Source organism: Staurois parvus, unplaced genomic scaffold (assembly GCF_062004578.1).
Source record: "Staurois parvus isolate SC_StPar_1 unplaced genomic scaffold, SC_StPar_1.0 ptg000249l, whole genome shotgun sequence".
Taxonomy (NCBI): Eukaryota; Metazoa; Chordata; class Amphibia; order Anura; family Ranidae; genus Staurois; species Staurois parvus.
The window spans coordinates 3611297-3627500 of NW_028318045.1; the positions used below are offsets into that span (position 1 = coordinate 3611297).

General features: G+C 42.7%; 1 protein-coding gene across 1 annotated transcript in view; it reads right to left on the reverse strand.

The window, feature by feature from the left end:
* Positions 1 to 266: 266 nt before the first annotated feature.
* The window catches only part of MTPN (myotrophin), a 107964-nt gene continuing 92026 nt past the window's right edge, over positions 267 to 16204 (reverse strand). The window contains exon 4 of the mRNA XM_089680677.1: positions 267 to 801. Within this exon, the coding sequence (XP_089536803.1) occupies positions 715 to 801 (87 nt within the window). The 3' untranslated portion in view covers positions 267 to 714. The remainder of the gene's footprint in view (positions 802 to 16204) is intronic.

Sequence of the window (16204 nt, forward strand, 5' to 3'; positions counted from 1 at the left end):
GTTCTAGGATATTTCATCGACAATAAGGTAGAACTGACCAAAAGAAGGTCAGGGAACACCTAAACTACAATACATTTCCTCCAGTGTTTGGTTTGCCCTTGAATGCTTGGGAAGGGGCAGGACGGTTTCAAACATTTAAGGTGATGTTTTTAAACCAGTAGGTTTCAACCATAAACATGTGATTATTTTTTAATAAAAAGGTCCAAAGTACATACTGTTGAGTAATTTGTTCAAGTATACAAGGCGTTCAAACTCCATACGCTGCATGAGGTGAAGAGTATTTATTAAACAGTTTAGAACATGATCAAAAGCCAAGAAAATGCTAGTTCTCATTCAACGTTCTAAATAAGAAAGCTAAAAAATTCTTATTTAATCTTCAAGTTCAAACAATCCCTACAATCAAGAGGAAGTTGTTATACCTCTTTTGTAAACAAGGTATATGTTCTATAATTAAGGTCTGAGATTAATTCCTTCGAATGATCCTTAAATACACCTGTGCTTTTGCAGACAGTGGTATGCGCCGAACTTTGGATAAAGTTAGCAGAGACACTGGGCATTCTGTCTAATCGAGGCTGTTCTCTCTCAAGTGTCACTGCATTTCCCCACAGTTAAAATGGAAGTTATGGATGAACTGGCAGAAAAAAATAAAAAGAAAGAAAAAAACAAAATATATAGGAGATGAGAGGCAAACGGTGTTAACAATCTCTAGTCCCATCAATGCAGTAGATCTTTAATTGACTGGTTGTCTGTAGCTTCAAAGGCACTTAGTCCATCAGGTCCTTTCACATTCTTGTCAGCTCCCTGCAGGAATACAAAAAGGGAGAGAACAGAAATAAGTGACCAGAAACCTACCTGTCAAAAAACACATTATCTCTACTTACAGCTGAACGCCAGCTAAAAAAAAAATAAATAGCACAGTAACAGTGAAAATAAAATAAAAAAAAAAAAGCTGCTTTTGCTGCAATGCATCCTTTCAATCTGGAGCAGTCCCCCGCAGGGAAGCTTTTCTACCAGTAGAAGTTCTCAGTCTTCTAATTTGAGCAAGGTCATGTTCATGATATTGTCATCATTCAACCTATTTCTTCTGAAGCCCGGTTGTTATCTACCTGTCCTCCTGGGGCTTAAAATATCACTGGCCACCAGTGAAGACTTGCACTTGGTAAGTGGGTGACTTTTAAACCCATTTTAAACACCTCAATACCAGTACATTTTATCAATTTCATCGATTTTAATTATTGTTAATCAATAAAACCAAAATACATCTCTATTTATCATTAACCACTTTAAGACCACCCTATAGCAGTTTTACTGCTACAGGGTGGTCCTCCTGTGCAAAATCATGTATTATTTATGGGATTTTGCACTTCCACCATAGGAGGCACGCGTGCACTGCCGGTGGCTTGCTTCTACTGTGAACACTCACAGCAGAAGCCGATCTGTGGGACCATTGGAGTCTCCTTCATCCTTCACTGTGCACAGAGTCCTGGACAGCCCCACAAAAGCCGTGCTCCCCCCTGGAAGACACTGCAGGCTCACCCCCAACACACAGCCACCCCGATGGAGAGCCTATGGAGCGGAGGACGTAGCCTCCCACACAGACCGCCCCATCCACACCACTGGACGAGTGCTCAGAGGGCGGCTAGCTGCACACCTGTGTCCCCCCACCTCCAGCACACCGCCGATCCCCCACCGACCCACAACAACCAGGCTACCCCCCCTGGCACCAGATCCTCTCCATTGATACCATCTGGAGGAGCCACAGCTAGACAGGTGAGAGCTGTGCCACTGCCCCCCCCCTCTTGTGATGCTGCCCCTCACCTGTCTCTCTATCCCCCTCCTGAGGTGCTGCCTCCTTCATGTGACACTGCCCCCCCCACCTGTGATGCTGCCCCTCACCCATTTCCCTACTGCTCCTATTGTGACACTGCCCTTCACCTGTCTCCCTACCCTCCTCCTGTGCCACTACCCCACCACCATGACACTGTACCCCACCTAGCCCACTGCCCTCCCCCTCCTGTGATGCTGCCCCGCCACCTGTCTCTTTGCTCTTCTTCCTGTGACTCCGCCCCCACCTAGCCCACTGCCCTCCCTCTGGTGACGCTGCCCCCCACCTAGCTCACTGGCCTCCCTCCTTTCTCACTGCTCCTCTCCCGTGATGCTGCCCCCCCACCTTTCTCACTGCTCCTCTCCCGTGATGCTGCCCCCCTCTTGTTCCGCTGTCCCCCGCCCCCTCAACACACACACCACCCCCCAGGCTTTTTTAGCTGGCTCCTAGATTCAAAGCAAACTTTGTCAAGCCCTGACATACAAGTGTGAAAGTTACAGTAACAGGCAGTTGACGCGTTTCAGTGTGCACAGCTTTAGTCATAACGAGCTTTTGCATAATGAGTTATTACTAACTGAAGGCTGAAACTCATCAACTGGCTGTGACTAACTTTTACACTGTAATAAAGATGACGTTTTTAGAGCTACATCGGTCATGCAGATCAAGTTTATGGACTATTATTCTCAGTTGTGTGCCGGGAAATCAGGTACCTTCTGACTCTGCTAATGGAGGTCTGTATGGGTAAGTAGAACAACTCTTAACACGTGGTTAAAAAATGTACAAGATAAATATACAGAATGAGATATAAAACCTAAAAAAACCCAACCAACAAAACAAATGGGCAAGCCTAAAATGGACAAACAAAATGTAGATAAAAGCAATACGAGGTATTCTCAATAATAATTGAGAAATGATAAATATCGGGATGTAAGTGTGAGTAATGAGCCTCACAAGACGTTCTCCCACTGTCAGTCATCAGATAGTGGGTTGAGACAGAAGGGCGTGTTTTAAAGTTTAGTTAAGGATTTAAGATGTGTGGGTTAGCAAAAGAGAAAAGAAAGAAAGTAATAAAAAAAAATTATGGGGGGGGGGGGGGGGGGAGGTGTTGTTGTCAGGGGGAAGAGGAGCCCGTGGGGTTTGTTGTAGTGGAGTGAACAAGAAAACCTTGCAGATGGCTGCATCCACAAAAGCAATAAAACAATGTGGATGCAGGGATCTCTCCCACTGCGCTATTGTATTCTGACAGTCTCCCCCCCAATCAGAATACACTGATCAGCCAATGGCTGCAGTGACTGATAGAATGCTGATTTTTTCAGCAGGACCATTTGACAGAACGACTTCTGTTGAACAGACAGGGCTACACATGCATCAAATTCAGATGCTTCATACTGTACCCAGCTATTTTCTTTTCTTTTTTAGAAATACCACCCAAAAAATCTCAAGGGTGTACACTGTAGTCATTCTGAAAGACTGTGTCCTGTCTCAATCTCTGGAGAAAAAAGGAGCAGGCAGATATTGGCAAAGTTCACTCAAATCCATTTATAAATTTGATCCAAAAAGATTTTTTTTCCCTCGCTAAAAAAAACTAGAAATTCACTTTAAAGTGTGTCCAGGCATTACCCAAATTTACCCAAACTTGGATGTTGGGAGTCAAAGCATCAGTAGTGTATGAAAATCACTATGTATGTGGCAGACAGAGAGGAGAATGGGACTGATGGGGTTCTGCAGCCCATCTGAAGAGAACATAGGTAGGATAGGGCTGACAACACTGGTAGGGATTTCAATGCAGAACAAGCAAGGGGGTTGATTTACTAAAGGCAAATATTGCAGTTGCTCCAGAGATTAGTAAACGAGGCAAAGCTTCACTTTGCAAAGAACACCCAAATCACATGCAAGGAAAAAGAAAACAGCACTTCTGCTTGCACATGATTGGATGATAGAAATCAACAGAGCTTCCCTTCATTCCCCTCAGATCTAGAGGCACTGCATTTGCAGTGCACAGACTATTAGACTATTTGCCTTTAATAAATCAACCGCATTGTGCTGTCAGCTCAAACAAATTTAGGAATGCATTGGATTTCTGGCACAACAGGTATATTTCTGTGCTTGAAGCGGTTTTTAAAGTGATAAAACATTGGGAGATGTGAAAGAACTGGAAACGTAATATATATATAAAATATTTTTCTTTTTTGGACAATCCCAGTCCCTAGTATTTAATGACAAAGAAAGTTTGTGGCAACTTGCTGTAGTTGGAGGGGCCAGGCTTCTCAGACTCCTGGTCTGACTCACCTGTAGCAATTGGGCATACAGAGATGGACGCGGTCATCCATTTTGCTCCAAACCCCTCCATCTTGTATCTCTCACTCCCAAAGCAGCTTCCCTCATCCCCCCTCCCTCTCTGTTGAGAGACATGTGGTCTGGGTGATGACAGAGTTCACAATCAAGGCACAGCAGGAAAGCTCCAGAGCTATAAAACCCCCAGCCTAGCTGGTGCCTAGCTGTCTGTTAGCTGTGCAATCTGGGATATCGTAAAAGTGTAAACCAAGTCCTTCACGGAGTTCAAAAGACATTCCAAGGGGTCGTAAAAACCGACTTACATTTAAAAACTCACTTTTTCATAGAAGTGATATCTTCAAATAAGACGTAATTACACAAACATGGAGCACATATTCAGATGGCTGACATTAATACAAATTCCCTGGTATATTACACCCCTATCTGACATATACCGGAGAGCAGAAAATTATATCTCCTGAACCATTCAAGTGAATATTTCATATCTAACCGTTCCACAGATGCCTCTGCATATTAATCTACTAGTGGCAAGGCTGCTAAATGCCCCGAGAATAAGTTATGAATCATAATAGAAGCTATGAGAGTTTTTTGGTCATAACTTAGGTCTCCAGCTACACCTCCCTCCCCAAATGAGGCGATTGGTTTACTGCTCCAGGGAGACACCCTGTGGAATTGCTAGAAAAAGACGAGCTGTGTGTGTAAGAGTTAAAGAATCTCCCTGCTTTAACATTGAAACGGAGAGTGCGAGATAAGAAATCCTTTTGCTCTGAAAACTGATCTGCTTAACCCAGGACGTGTGGCAAGTACATTAACCCTCTAACTTCTCTCTGTTAACGCTTTGCTGTGCTATGGTTCTCTCTCTCTCTCTCTCTATATATATATATATATATATATATATATATATATATATATATATATATATATATATATATATATATATATATATATATTTATATATATATATATATATATATATATATATATAGGCTATATCTTTTCTGTAAATATTGTTATCGCACCTTTTTGACCTTTTAGTAATAAATCTTATTTTCTGAAAGTGCTGAACTGTTTCTAAAGCTCCTTAATACAACTAAGAATCCCTGCCTCTGAAGAACGCTACTGTGTGTTTTAATCTGTCTGCGGTGATATTGTGTATACAAACAATTATTCAATCATCATAGTGTATTGCTAATATTGCTGAGTTTCCGCTTTCTCTGTACAAAAAGGAGGTGGTGGCAGTGTGAAGGGTTAATTGTGTAATTAACCTGACCCAGTAACAATCGCTCTCAGGCTGCAAGTGCACAGGTTGTGGTCCATTAGCTGGAAAATCTGTGTGCAGGGTGCAGTTGGGCGTGGCATTGTTACGCACGTGACATCGCGGTTTTAGATTGGCTAGTCCTTCGGTACGATTTTGGTGAGAAGGGCTAGGGTCTGACACCGCGATCGTCACATCACCCACTTACTATGCATGCGCCACATACGTGCTCTTCCATTCTGTACTCCAATTCCCACTGCACAATAGGAATTGTAGTCTTAGTACATATGACAAAAAAAAAAAAAAAAAATGACATCATTGCTTCAGTGATCCTGCTTCATTGTGCCCAAAGATCGCAGATTCTTCATGTATGCAACAATGTCATGACCCAGTTTCAAATAGTGATTTATAACAAAACTGTGCACATTAAAAAAAAACACACACACAGTTTTTGCTTTACTCAAGGAAGAAAACTACTAAAGAGATATTACTATCCTGGAATTCAGCTTTTCAAGTTAAAGACAGAAAAAGATAGTCCTCCTCTTTCCCAGTTCAATACTTTACACCACTAACTATCCCAATACATTAGTTTATATTAGGTTTTTCCTGCTCCACTGATTTGCAACAAAGCAGGAAAAAGAATGTGACCAATCATCCATTTCATAGAACACGAAATAAAAAACCCAAACCATGATTTTATTTATATATATATATATATATATATATATATATATATATATATTTTCTTGCTATATACAATGTCAGCAAATTAAGCTACACATTTGTTTTTCACGAGTTGCAGAAAATTCCTCCTAGCACAATGGGAAAAAAAAAATTAAATAACAGCAGAAGGGCTAATACCACTTCTATTTTTCCGATGCTTTGTGCTGGGTCTGAGGTGTTTTATTGCTTAAAAACACAAGTAATTACAGTTTCTCTCCGCAGTGGGAAATGGGTATTGTGGCCCAGTGTCATATGTTTATCACTGAACAGACCTCAAAGGGTTTTGATTGCGCTCATAGATCTAATGCTAGCTCTAGAATTTAATAAGTTGAGAAAATGCGATTTTCGATCGCCATGCATTTTATACAGCCTCATGGAAGCAAAATAGCAGGGCGGATTCAGCAGGGAAAAACTCAACTTGTACTTTGAGAGTCAACATGCATGATCAGTGTTCACCTTAGGGGGTATCTACTGGGCTCTCTGCCCAACTGACCATGGCTGCCAGCCAACAAATAACCCCTAAAGGAGAACAGTGCAACACCTGTGCCCCCTTGTACCATCTGGACTCACCTTGCTCTTCTGTGAGCCTTACACCACACTAAGACAACAGAGTGGGTGGAGAGGGGTGAACTCACATTCACTGATATCCTTTTCTGGGTTCACAGCTATTAAAATCCTAGTTGGGGTGGCAAGGCAATGAGATGTCATCAGTTCAGAGCAACTGTTTCCATTTTTCTGCACCCCATTTCTTATGACTTGGAAACAAGGCTAAGTGACTCAACTATGCACAAAAAACATAGGGACTGGAGTGCAGAATAAATGGCAGCATGAGCTCTGGACTGATTAATCAAAATTTGCAATAATTGGCCTTCGCAGGAAGCAATTTGTTTGTGAAGAGCTGGAGAGAGGTACAATAATGAGTATCTGCAGGAAATAGTGAAGCATGGTGGAGGTTCCTTGCACATTTGGGACTGCATTTCTGCAAATTAAGTTGATTTGGTCAGGATCAATGGTGTCCTCAATGCTGAGAGATACAGATATTTATACATCATGCGATACAGGGATGTCTGATTCCTATCGCTCGACACCCGGGACATGTAGTTTCGGGCGTTGAGCAGGTAGTTTTTTTTCTACCTTTAGCCCTGCTGTGGACAAGCAGCGGGCTCACCTGTCAGGTGGAAGCATTTGGGCGGCAGCACTGCCACCAGATTGCTTCCACACAGTGCCAGGCTCTAATCGTCTGCTCCCCTCCCCTTCTTGTCCTGACCTGGAAGCAGGGGCGGACTGACCATTTGTAAAAACTTGGGCACTGCCAGAGGGCCCGGGGTCAGTAGGGGGCCCCATGGGATGCCCCTGGTACCTTTTTCATAGGCTTTTTTGAGTTTGGGCAAGGACACAGGGGCCCCATGAGTTGTCAGTCCGCCCCTGCCTGGAAGTGGCGTTATGATGTCACTTCCGGGTCCCCGTTGATAAGATTCCCGTCCATGGAAGCCAGGAAAGAATGTAATGTGGTGCGATGTGAACCGCATTACATTCAGTGGAGCACAGGGGAGACATGCAGGGTCTTTTAGACCTTGGATGCCTCAATAAAGAGAACCTTTCACCAAAAATCATCACATAGGGGGACTTTGGCTGTTTTCTCATTGCCAGAATGAGAGCAATAATTTTAGCACCAGACCTCCTCTGTAATGCTAAACTGATGACCTATAAGGAGCATTAAAAGTGTCGACCTACAGAAAATATAGGGTACTGAAGTTTGTCCCCATTTCACGAGTGCACACAAATTTAAGGTTCGACATGTTGGATATCTATTTACTCGGTGCAACTTCATCTTTTATATTTTACAAAATAGGGTAATTTATTGCTTTTTTGTGCCCTAAAATTAACTTACTTGTATTTTTTACTGAAATTTTGCAGTAATATCATGCGACATAAAAAATTGGAACTACCACTATTTTATTCTCTAGGGTCTCCTCCGCTTTCAGAAAATATATAACGTAAGGGGGTTATTGTAATCTTCAGGCCTAAAATTATTTTTTAAACATGTGCAAAAAATGCAAAAACGGCTCTGGCATTGAAAGGGATAAAGGATAAACCCTGACCCACCCTTTCCTGAGGAGCAGTCAATTGGCATGCATTACACTGCAAGGTCTCTCCCTTCCCTGCTAGTCCCTGGGGGCGGTGCTGGAGAGACACAGGGAGGGGAGGAGGAGATGAAAAGCACAGAGGTAAAAATATTAACCGCTAGCCTACAGGGCACTTATACCCCCTTCATGCCCAGGCCAATTTCCAGCTCTCAGCGCTGTCGCACTTTGAATGAAAATTGCACGGTCATACATTATAACCATATGAAATTTTTATCATTTTTTTGTGACAGACAGAGCTTTCTTTTGGTGGTATTTAATCACCTCTGGGTTTTTTTATTTTTTCTTAAACCAAAAACCACTGAAAATGTTGAAAAAAAAAGTTTTCTTAGTTTTTGTTATAAAATTTTGCAAATAAGTGATTTTTCTCCTTCACTGATGTGCGCTAATGAGGCTTCAGTGGTGGGCACTGATAGGCTGCACTGATGGACACTGATAGGTGGCACTGATGGGCATTGACGGGCACTGAAAGGCAGCACTGATAGGCGGCACTGATAGGTAGTTCAGATGGGCACTGATGTGCACTGGTAGGCACTGATATGTGGCATTGATGTGGCACTGATGGGCACTGGCACGAGGCACTGATGGGCACTGGCACGAGGCACTGATGGGGCTACACTGATCATCAGGGCACACTGATCATCAGTGCCCTGATGATCAGTGTACATGTCCCCTCCACGGAAAGCCGATTACCGTCTCTCCTCTCGAACTGTCAGCGTCACAGCTCGAGAGGAGAGAAATGCCGATAACCGGCATTTCCATGTTTACATGTGATCAGCTGTGATTGGACACAGCTGATCACATGACCGAGCCGACATCTTCGGCTCTTTCCGTGATCAGTGATCCGCTGTGTCCGAGGGACACAGCGCACCGCCGATCACTGCGCTGTGCACTCCCTGAGCCGCACATGCGCGATGAGAATGGGAGGACGTCATATGACGTCCTCCCAGAACGAGAGAACCACCTTGCGCCCATCATTGGACTATATGGCGGGCGGGAGGTGGTTAAACGTTTAAGTCGCCATAAAGCCCTTTTTGTTTTTAATCTGGACAAGTAGATGGTCATGAGGGACAAGTAGATTGGGGCAACAAATTATTCCCTGGACAAGTGGTTTTTAAAAAAAATTCCACAGCCCTGTGCTATACCATCAGGGAGGTGTGTGACTGGATCCACATTTATTCTGCAAAGGGACAACGACATAAAAAATACAGCCAATGCCATTAAGAACTATCTTTAGTGTAAAGAAGAACAAGGAGTCCTGGAAGAAATGAACTGGCTCCCACAGAGCCCTGATCTCAAACACGGAGTCTGTCTGGGATTACATGAAGAGACAAAAGGATTTGAGAAAGCCTACATCCACAGAAGATCTGTGGTGGTTAGTTCTCAAAGATGTTTAGAACAACCTACTTGCCGAGTTCCTTCAAAAACTGTGTGCAAGTGTACCTAGAAGAAATTATGTTGTTTGGAGGCAGAGTGTGATCACACCAAATATTGATTTGATTTGGATTTCTCTTCTGTTCATTTACTTTCCATTTTATGAATTGATGAAAATAAAAAACTACGAACACTATTTCTGAAAACATTCGTAATTTACAGCATTTTTTTTACATTTGCCTAAGATTTTTGCACAGTACACTATATACAGTACACAGTATATTGCCAAAAGTATTGGGACACCTTCCAAATCATTGGATTCAGGTGTTCCAATCACCTCCATGGCCACAGGTATATACAATCAAGCACCTAAGCATGCAGACTACTTCTACAAACATTTGTGAAAGAATGGGTCACTCTCAGCACCTCAGTGAACTTAAGCATGGTACCGTTATAGGGTTGCCACCTGTGTAATAAGTCCGTCTAAAATTGTTGGTATTGGAAGCAACTGGGAACAACAGCAACTCTGCCACGGAGTGTAGGCCATGTAAAATGACAGAGCGGGGTCAGCACACACTGCGCAGAAGTCGCCAACTGTCTGCAGAGCCAATAGCTAAAGACCTCCAAACTTCGTATTGCCTTCAGATTAGCACAACAGTGCGTAGAGAGCTTCATGGGATGGGTTTCCATGGCCGAGCAGCTGCATCTAAGCCTTACATCACCAAGTGCAATGAAAAGCATCGGATGCAGTGGTGTAAAGCACGCCACTACTGGACTCTAGAGCAGTGCAGACGTGTTCTCTGGAGTGGCGAATGACGCTTCTCTGTCTGGCAATCCGATGGACGCATCTGGGTTTGCTGGTTGTCAGAACAGTACTTGCCTGACTGCATTGTGCCAAGTGTAAAGTTTGGTGGAAGGAGATTATGGTGTGGGTTTTTTTTTCAGGGGTTGGGCTTGGCCCCATAGTTCCAGTGAAGGCTACTCTTATGGAGTCAGCATACCAAGACATTTTGGACAATTTCATGCTGCCAACTTTGTGGAAATAGTTTGGGGATGATCCCACACACGCACTTTGGTTTCAAGTTTAAAGATTTCTTTAAGTGCAATGAACAGCCTATCCAAATATCTGTAGGATACAGGCAAGACTGACAAAATAAAAAAATAAAAATTCAACAAAATGGTGTTTAACATTAATAAAAGTATGCAACAAAACAATAGGGATTTTCGTATGATTAGACTGCTCTAAATCCCTCAGTTTGATGTTAAAAGGGGATCGACCTTTAGGGTATCATAAGCTTTCCAAGTTTGTAATTAACATACTGTGAACTAATTACAAATAAAAGCATAATGCAGATTTTGAAGGAAGAGGAGAGAGAAAAAAAAATTCCACAGCTAGAGCTTTCAATATATTTGAAGGACGTTGCTGATAAAACTACAGTCGAGCTGAAGTAAGATTGACAACGGCGCATCCTGAAGACGACAAGATTAATCTCAAAATCCAAAACACTGATGAAAGACATTAATTATTCCTCGTATTTGTTTATTCTGAGGGTGTTTTGCAGGATGTGGAGATGTCACTTACATGGCTGTCTCTTTTAATTTATGAGTAACAGCAGTTTAGGATAGAGCCGATAACTTTCCTGGAACATAATCTCTTTACTATCTAGCAATGCAATAATGCAAACCAGACCAATCACTTTGATAACAAAAGCAGTGACTTTATATATAAAAACACACTTGCTAACACCGGTGGGAATGAAATACTGGACACAAATAAGCACACTCCACCTATGACTTAAAATGAACAAACTTCATATATAGGAAGAGTGCCCGATTTAGTTGTATGATGATTCTCTAAATAGGTGTTTAACATATTGCAATATTTTTTTGGACATGATGAGATTATGCAAAAACTTCAATGTGCAAGAGCTATTCCATTACACCAAACAACCATGATATATGGTCAGAATATGAATTGCACATGTCTGCCAGGAAGGCAAGGAAAGGAGTTATGGTACCTTCAGCATCTCTGTTACAAGATCTGCTCCTGTTGGTGGTACTACAGTAGTATTTTACTTAAACAAGATATGTGGTCACAGCATACACTTTCATTTTTTAACCACTTGCCTACCGGGCACTTATACCCCCTTCCTTATCAGGCCAATTTTCAGCTTTCAGCGCTGTCGCACTTTGAATGACAATTGCACGGTCATGCAAGAGTTTACCCATATGAAATTTTTATAATTTTTTCTCATAAATAGAGCTTTCTTTTGGTGGTATTTAATCGCTGCTGGGTGTTTTACTTTTTGCGCTATAAACAAAAAAAGTGCAAAAAATTTGAAGAAAAAAAGTTTCTTTGTTTCTATTATAAAATTTTGCAAACAGGTAATTTTTCTCCTTCACTGGTGTGCGTTGATGAGGCAGCACTGATAAGCTGCACTATTGATGGGTACTGATAGCACTGATAGGAGTCACTGCTGGGCACTGACTGGCGGCACTGCAGGGCTGCACTGATGGGTGGCACAGGTGGGCGGCACTGCTGGGCACAGATCATCAGTGCCCTGATAATCGGTGCCGATCCCTGCTCTGACAACTACCAGTTCTGGGCAGTACTTTCCTCACGCTCTGACAGCATGAGGAAAGTGCAGCCGAGAACCGGCAATTGCATTTCCCTGTGATCAGCGTGTCACTGGACACGGCTGATCATGTGGTAAAAGGCCGCTGTGATTGGCCTTTAACCACATCACGTAATCAGCTGTGTCCGTAGGACACAGCGATCACGGAGAGCGCGTTCTGGGATGACATCATATGACGTCCACCCAGAACTGGCCGGCCGCAGTGCAGCCATCATTCGGCTATCTGCGGTCGGAAATAGTTAATATCAGGTTGTCATATATACCTATTATTTTATTGCTATTACAATGCTAATATAAGATTACTTGAAAAATTTCCTATCATGTTGCGAGTGCTGCCCATCTCCTGACCATCTCTTTTCACAACTTCCTGGATTACCAGCATGATTTGTATCTTCTCCTCTGTGGTTTATTTTCAATTTCCAAGAACTACATATCCCATGGTACCTTGTTGCCTGCAGTGATTCCTGTACTGACTGCCTCCTGAAACTCTTCTTCTCAGCAACTCTGTAGTTCAGAAGGCAGGCTCTGTGAAACGTGTGACACAGCAGTGACTACTCACTGGGCATAGTGAGTACATGTCAAATAACTGTGTGGGGATCTTCAAAAAATTAGTTTACAGATTTAATTTCTGAACATGATGGCTCAGATTAAAGTGATACTGAACACACAGGGTTTAATTTACGTTATCTCTTCTCTTTCTGTATGTTGTTGATAGCACTGTAAATTATTTAAATTTAAAAAACCACATCTAAGTACCTGTTTCCTAATTGAAAGAAAAAAAAAAGCAAAAAAAAAAAAAAGCACAGCCTGTGGAATAAAGAGTAAAACTAATTATTATCAATATACTGTTTGAAATGGTCATTTAACCTCCCTGGCGGTAATCCTGAGTGTGGCTCAGGGTTAATTTTCAGTACCAAAAGCGGTAACCCCGAGAAACACTCGGGACTGCACTGTAGTGTAATTTACCTTGTCCTGCGATTCCCTGATGCTTACCTTGTCCTGCAATCTCCCGATCCTCACCTTGTCCTGCAATCCCCCCGATCTTCACCTTGTCCTGCAATTCCCCAATCCTCACCTTGTCCTGCAATCCCCCGATCATGAGAGCTCTGACAGGACTCTGTACTACTAGCAGCGAATGATGAAAATGAGGGTCCCAACCTGTTAACTGTCTCATCACACAGCGGAAGTAAAAGAATCACTTCTGCTATCAACGCGAAACATGTCGGCACTTTCACACCTGCAATTCATGTAGTGTTTCCATATTTTTGTCCAATATAAATTACAGGTGAAACTCGAAAAATTAGAATATCGTGCAAAAGTTCATTTATTTCAGTAATGCAACCTAAAGGTGAAACTAATATATGAGATAGACTCATTACATGCAAACCAAGATAGTTCAAGCCGTGATTTGTCATAATTGTGATTATGGCTTACAGCTCATGAAAACCCCAAATCCACAATCTCAGAAAATTAGAATATTGTAAAAAGGTGCAATATTCTCGGCTCAAAGTGTTCCAATCTAATCAGCTAATTAAGCCATAACACATGCAAAGGGTTCCTGAGCCTTTAAATGGTCTCTCAGTCTGGTTCAGTAGGAATCACAATCATGGGAAAGACTGCTGACCTGACAGTTGTGCAGAAAACCATCATTGACACTCTCCATAAGGAGGGAAAGCCTCAAAAGGTAATTGCAAAAGAAGTTAGATGTTCCCAAAGTGCTGCATCAAAGCACATTAATAGAAAATTATGTGGAAGGGAAAAGTGTGGAAGAAAAAGGTGTACAAGCAGCAGGGATGACCGCAGCCTGGAGAGGATTGTCAGGAAAAGGCCATTCAAAAGTGTTGGGGACTTTAACAAGGAGTGGACTGAGGCTGGAGTCAGTGCATCAAGAGCCACAATACACAGACGGATTCTTGACATGGGCTTCAAATGTCGTATTCCTCTTGTCAAGCCACTCCTGAACAACAAACAACGTCAGAAGTGTCTTACCTGGGCTAAAGAAACAGACCTGGTTTGTTGCTCAGTGGTCCAAAGTCCTCTTTTCTGATGAGAGCAACTTTTGCATTTCATTTGGAAACCAAGGACCCAGAGTATGAAGGAAGAATGGAGAGGCACACACTGCAAGATGCTTGAAGTCCAGTGTGATGTTTCCACAGTCTGTGTTAATTTGGGGAGCCATGTCATCTGCTGGTGTTGGTCCACTGTGCTTCATTAAGTCCAGGGCCAACGCAGCAGTCTACCAGGAGATTTTGGAGCACTTCATGCTTCCTTCTGCAGAAGAGCTTTATGGGAATTCTGACTTTATTTTCCAACAGGACTTGGCACCTGCCCACACTGCCAAAAGCACCAAAACCTGGTTCAATGACCGTGGGATTACTGTTCTTGATTGGCCAGCAAACTCGCCTGACCTGAACCCCATAGAGAATCTATGGGGCATTGCCAAGAGAAAGATGAGAGACATGAGACCGAACAATGCAGAAGAGCTGAAGGCGGCTACTGAAGCATCCTGGTCTTCCATAACACCACAGCAGTGCCACAGGCTGATAGCTTCCATGCCACACCGCATTGAGGCAGTAATTGCTGCAAAAGGGGCCCAAACCAAGTACTGAGTACATATGCATGCTTATACTTTTCAGAAGTCCGATATTGTTCTATGTACAATCCTTGTTTTATTGATTGCATGTAATATTCTAAATTTCTGAGATTGTGGATTTGGGGTTTTCATGAGCTGTAAGCCATAATCATCACAATTATGAAAAATCACGGCTTGAACTATCTTGCTTTGCATGTAATGAGTCTATCTCATATTAGTTTCATCTTTTAAGTTACATTACTGTAATAAAAACTTTTGCACGATATTCTAATTTTTCGAGTTTCACCTGTATATTGCCAAAAGTATTGGGACACCCCTCCATATCAATGGATGCAGGTGTTCCAATCACTTCCATGGCCAAAAGGTGTATAAAATCAAGGACCTAGGCATGCATCTGTCAAATTTCTTTGCTACTAAATATTCCACGGTCAACTGTTAGTGGTAGTAGAACAAAGTGGAAGCAACTGGGAACAGCAGCAACTACATGTCAAAGCAGGCGGTTCCATACTTTTGGCAAATTGTGTCTCACATACACATACTAATTAATGAGATATATATACACACACACCCACCAAAAGTATTGGGACATCTGCCATTTCACGCACATGAACTTGAGTGGCATCCCAGTCTTAGTCCGTAGGGTTCAATATTGAGTTGGCCCACCCTTTGCAGCTATAACAGCTTTAACTCTGCTGGAAAGGCTGTCCACAAGGTTTAGGAGTGGTTCTATGGGAATGTTTGACCATTCTTCCAGAAGTGCATTTGTGAGGTCAGGCACTGATGTTGGACGAAAAGGCCTGGCTCGCAGTCTCTGCTTTAACTCACCTCAAAGGTGTTCTGTTGGATTGAGGTCAGGACTCTGTGCAGGCCAGTCAAGTTCTTTCACCGTAAACTCGCTCACCCATGTCTTTATGGACCTTGCTTTGTGCACTGGTGCGCAGTCATGTTGGAACAGGAAGGGGCCAACCACAGACTATTCCCACAAAGTAGAGAGCATAAAATTGTCCAAAATGTCTTGGTATGCTGATGCCTTAAGTGTTCCATTCACTGGAACGAAGGGGCAAGCCCAACCCCTGAAAAACAACCCCACACCATAATCCCTTCTCCACCAAACTTTACACTTGGTACAATGCAGTCAGGAAAGTACCGTTCTTCTGGCAACCTCCAAGCTGAAACGCGTCCATTGGATTGCTAGATAGAGAAGCGTGATTCGTCACTCCAGAGAATACATCTTCACTGCTCTAAAGTACAGTGGCGGTGTGCTTTACACCACTGCATCAAACTCTTTGCATTGCACTTGGTGATGTAAGTGCTTGGATGCAGCTGCTTGGCCATAGAAAGCCATTCCATGAAGCTCTC